Here is a 4418-nt window from a genome sequence, read left to right as displayed (position 1 = left end):
TATATTTATATTTATATTTATATTTATATTTATATTTATATTTATATTTATATTTATACTTATACTTATACTTATACTTATATTTATATATTTATATTTATACTTATAATTATACTTATATTTATATTTATTTTCTTTCTTTTTTGTTTGTTTGTTTGTTGTTTTTGTTTACATACACCTGAAGATACCGGCATGGAGAGGAAGACAAAATATTGAATTAATGATTGAAGAGAAAACAAGAAAAACTTTGAAGCACCTTTTCGGCTGTACATACAGCTGTGAAGAGAAGGAGAGAGAGAAGTAGAGATATAATTAATTAAAATAAAAGAAGATTAAGTGTAAACATATTCAACAGAAAGAAAGAGAAAGAAAGAGAAAAAAAAGAAGACGAAGAAAATGTTTTTTTGCAGTCCTGGGATATGCAAAGGGAGAAAAACAAACAAAGAAAATTAAATAAATAAAATAAACAAAAAAAGAAAATAAATAAACAAAGAAATCACAACAAACAGTTTAAACAAACAAAAGAATATTCAACAGAAAACAGGCAGCAACTGCAGCAGCAGCAGCAGCAGCAGCAACAGCAGCAGTAGCAGCAGCAGCAGCAGCAGCAAAGAAAGACATTTATAGGGACGGCAGACAAGTGTAAAGGTAAAGAGTCAAAGAGACAAAAGAAATATAAACAAAGACAAACAAAGAGAGGCACTGCAACAAAAGAAGAAAAACAAACAAACAAATGCTGTTTTATTTTTATATAAATAATATTTATTTCCTTCTGTCTTTCGTTTTTTGTTACGTCGCTTCCTCTTCTTTTTATTTAAACTTATTTATTCAGTTAAAGCAACTTGGAGAAATATAATTCTTTTAATGAAGATATTAAATTAAACAAATAAAACAAATCAAAGAGAAATAGAATGCATATAAATACAGTTATCAAATAAAAAGCGCAAACAGAAACAAAATTAATGTAAATAGATTTATTGAATTAATTATTTTAAAAATTTGATATATTCAATAATATATATATATATATGCATCTGTATAGTATTCTGGATATATATATATGTATATATATATTATATATGTGTATATTATATATATACCCCAGACGAAACCACTTTTGTGGGGCTTTTAGAAGCCAACGTACACCCTAAATATATCCTGTCAACTGCCTATAGGAACAGCACATATATAAGTAAATATATATATATATATATATATATATATATCTAATACATATATATATATATATATTATATATGTATATTCATATGCATGTATATGCATGTATATGTACATATATGTAATATACATATATATATATATATTACATTATATTACATTATGTATGTATATGTACAATATATATGCATATTCATATATATATATATATATATATATATATATATCACATTGATATATAATATGTGAGTATATCAGTCTTGACAGTATTTTGGTTTTTAAGTTGAGTTATATTTACAATTTTTATTTAGCGTGAATTATTTTTTATTGTTGAAATATTGTAGTGTACGGATTGGGCGTATGAACACGAAACGTGCATATAAAAGGAAAAAATGTAGCGGTGTCTGCGCGAAGATTATCATGAAACGATTACAGCATTTAAAATAAAATAAAGTAGAATTAATATTTATTGAAATTACTGCAATATATATTACAGCTGCCTGTACAGCTAAGATGGAGGGTCAGATTCACGTCAGTAGTTTGACGCGTTATTATTTTGAGAATAATGAGTGAATCTACATTTGAATTGTTTGATTTTTTCAGGAAATGAATTATATAAAGCCAATTAATTGCATAAATATATTTAATATATTAAAATATACCTTTTTCATGTCCTGTTCAGCACTGAATATGGTGCAGCTGAGGTTGGCTGGGGGCCGGCGGATGCTGCTACCTCGGCGCACAGGTGTTGCGGTGGTGGCGCTTCAAATTGCAGGTGGCGACCACAGCTACCCATGTCTTTTTTTTGAGATTTCGTGGTTGAGTGCTCCTCCTCGTTGGACGCTTGACTTGGAAATTTCATTGATTGCAATTTATTCTGCTCATTATACCCTCTTCAAGAGAAAGAAGCAGCAGCAATAGCCAAATACACAGCGCAACCCATACCTCACCTGCCTCTCTGCACTCCATCAATCGCCTTCTTTACAACTCACGAAAATGAGAGAAGTCATCAGCATTCACGTCGGCCAAGCCGGTATCCAAATCGGAAATGCCTGCTGGTGAGGAAATATTGCAAAGTTTTCCTTCAATTTAACTCCTGGAACGCTGCACTTCGTCAGCACCCACCACCAACCAACCGCAGCTCAGCACAGACCTGAACCCAGGAACAGCTCTAGCTGGAAACACCGATATAAGAGGCATTTTCTCTGTTGATTCTCCTTTATTTTATTGTTCTTTTCATGAAATTCTAATCTAAAATGCACAGACAGAAGCAGGAAAGGCAGTCGAGACCCGTCTGCGGCGGTTTCGTTGGCGTTTCGGATGCCGGGCCCCAGTATAACAGGGCGGCGACTGCGTGAATTTAGCTATATTTCACCATTGAATATCTTTTTTCTTTTGTTTTTCGTGAAAGTGAACATATTTCCGTGCAGATAAAGGGGTATTTGGAGCCGATCTGCAGTCGGAAACCCACGGATCACCATGCTTTCTTCTTATTCTGCTGTGTTGATGTTTCAGGGAGCTCTTCTGCCTCGAGCACGGCATTCAGCCCGATGGGCAGATGCCCCCTGACCAGACTATTGGAGGTATTGATGATGCCTTCAACACTTTCTTCTCTGAGACTGGCGCTGGGAAGCACGTAAGCGGCATATCTTCTCATTTGATAGGTTTTTCGGTGTCTGAACCACCATCAGCATCGTCTTCTATTTCGTCTTCTCTCTAGCAAAGTACTGATTATCTTAGTATCGAAAAGCATTTGTATGAATGAAGTCTTTGCCATTATTCTCCATTTCTTTTGTGTTTCTACTTTTTACCTTCAGGTTCCCCGCTGCGTGTTCCTTGACTTGGAACCCACAGTGGTAGACGAAGTGCGTACCGGCACATACCGCCATTTGTTTCACCCTGAACAATTGATATCTGGGAAGGAGGATGCAGCAAACAACTTTGCTCGTGGGCACTACACCATTGGGAAGGAGATAGTCGATCTATCTCTGGATAGAATCCGCAAGCTGGCTGATCAGTGCACAGGTCTTCAAGGTTTCCTGATGTTCAATGCTGTGGGAGGAGGTACAGGTTCAGGTTTGGGTTGTTTATTGTTGGAGCGTCTGTCTGTTGACTACGGAAAGAAGAGCAAGCTGAACTTCTGTTCATGGCCTTCTCCCCAGGTGTCTACAGCAGTAGTGGAGCCGTACAACTCTGTCTTATCTACGCATTCTTTACTTGAGCACACAGATGTTGCAGTGATGTTGGATAATGAAGCTATCTACGATATTTGCCGCCGAAACTTGGATATTGAGCGTCCTACATACACAAACCTCAACCGTTTGATAGCTCAAGTTATTTCTTCTCTGACAGCTTCTCTGCGTTTCGACGGTGCTCTGAACGTGGATGTGACGGAGTTCCAAACAAACTTAGTTCCCTATCCTCGTATTCACTTTATGCTTTCTTCTTATGCTCCAATTATTTCAGCAGAGAAGGCATATCATGAGCAGCTTTCTGTTGCAGAAATTACAAACAGCGCATTCGAGCCTGCAAGTATGATGGCGAAGTGCGATCCTCGTCATGGAAAGTATATGGCATGCTGTTTGATGTATAGAGGAGATGTTGTTCCGAAGGATGTAAATGCAGCAGTAGCAACAATAAAGACAAAGAGAACAATTCAATTTGTTGATTGGTGCCCAACTGGCTTTAAATGCGGCATTAATTATCAGCCTCCTACAGTTGTACCTGGAGGAGATCTAGCAAAAGTTATGAGAGCTGTATGCATGATTAGCAATAGCACAGCTATTGCAGAAGTCTTCAGTCGTATGGATCATAAGTTCGATCTTATGTATGCTAAGAGAGCCTTTGTACACTGGTATGTTGGTGAAGGTATGGAGGAAGGTGAATTTTCAGAAGCAAGAGAAGATTTAGCAGCACTTGAAAAAGATTATGAAGAAGTCGGCATTGAAACAGCTGAAGGAGAAGCAGAAGAAGAAGGATATGGAGATGAATTCTAAACTTTACTTCTCTTACTCTACTGCTACTTTCATTATTATCTTATTATTATTATTATTAGCGACTTTATAATAACATGCATCCAAGCAATATGCACCAAGCAGTAGAATCAAAAAGGAGAATCAGCGAATGATATATATATATAATATATATTATTTATAATATATATTATATATATTTCTTCGCTTTTCTTCTTTTTTTTCTGTTTCTTTTTGCTTTGTTGTTGTTGCTGCTGCTTGATGGAT

General features: G+C 35.6%; 1 protein-coding gene across 1 annotated transcript; it reads left to right on the top strand.

Annotated features, from left to right (window-relative positions):
- Positions 1–2175: 2175 nt before the first annotated feature.
- EAH_00063250 (tubulin alpha chain, putative) lies at positions 2176–4175 on the top strand (the record flags this gene model as incomplete). The annotated part of the gene is made up of 3 exons (XM_013393141.1): positions 2176–2237; positions 2695–2815; positions 2997–4175. The coding sequence occupies 3 exons, from the start codon at positions 2176–2178 to the stop codon at positions 4173–4175; spliced, it is 1362 nt and encodes a 453-aa protein (XP_013248595.1).
- Positions 4176–4418: the final 243 nt, after the last annotated feature.

This window comes from Eimeria acervulina, genomic scaffold (genome assembly GCF_000499425.1).
Source record: "Eimeria acervulina Houghton genomic scaffold, Eah_scaff1801, whole genome shotgun sequence".
In the NCBI taxonomy this organism is placed as follows: domain Eukaryota; phylum Apicomplexa; class Conoidasida; order Eucoccidiorida; family Eimeriidae; genus Eimeria; species Eimeria acervulina.
This window is presented reverse-complemented; position numbering and strand designations above follow the sequence as displayed.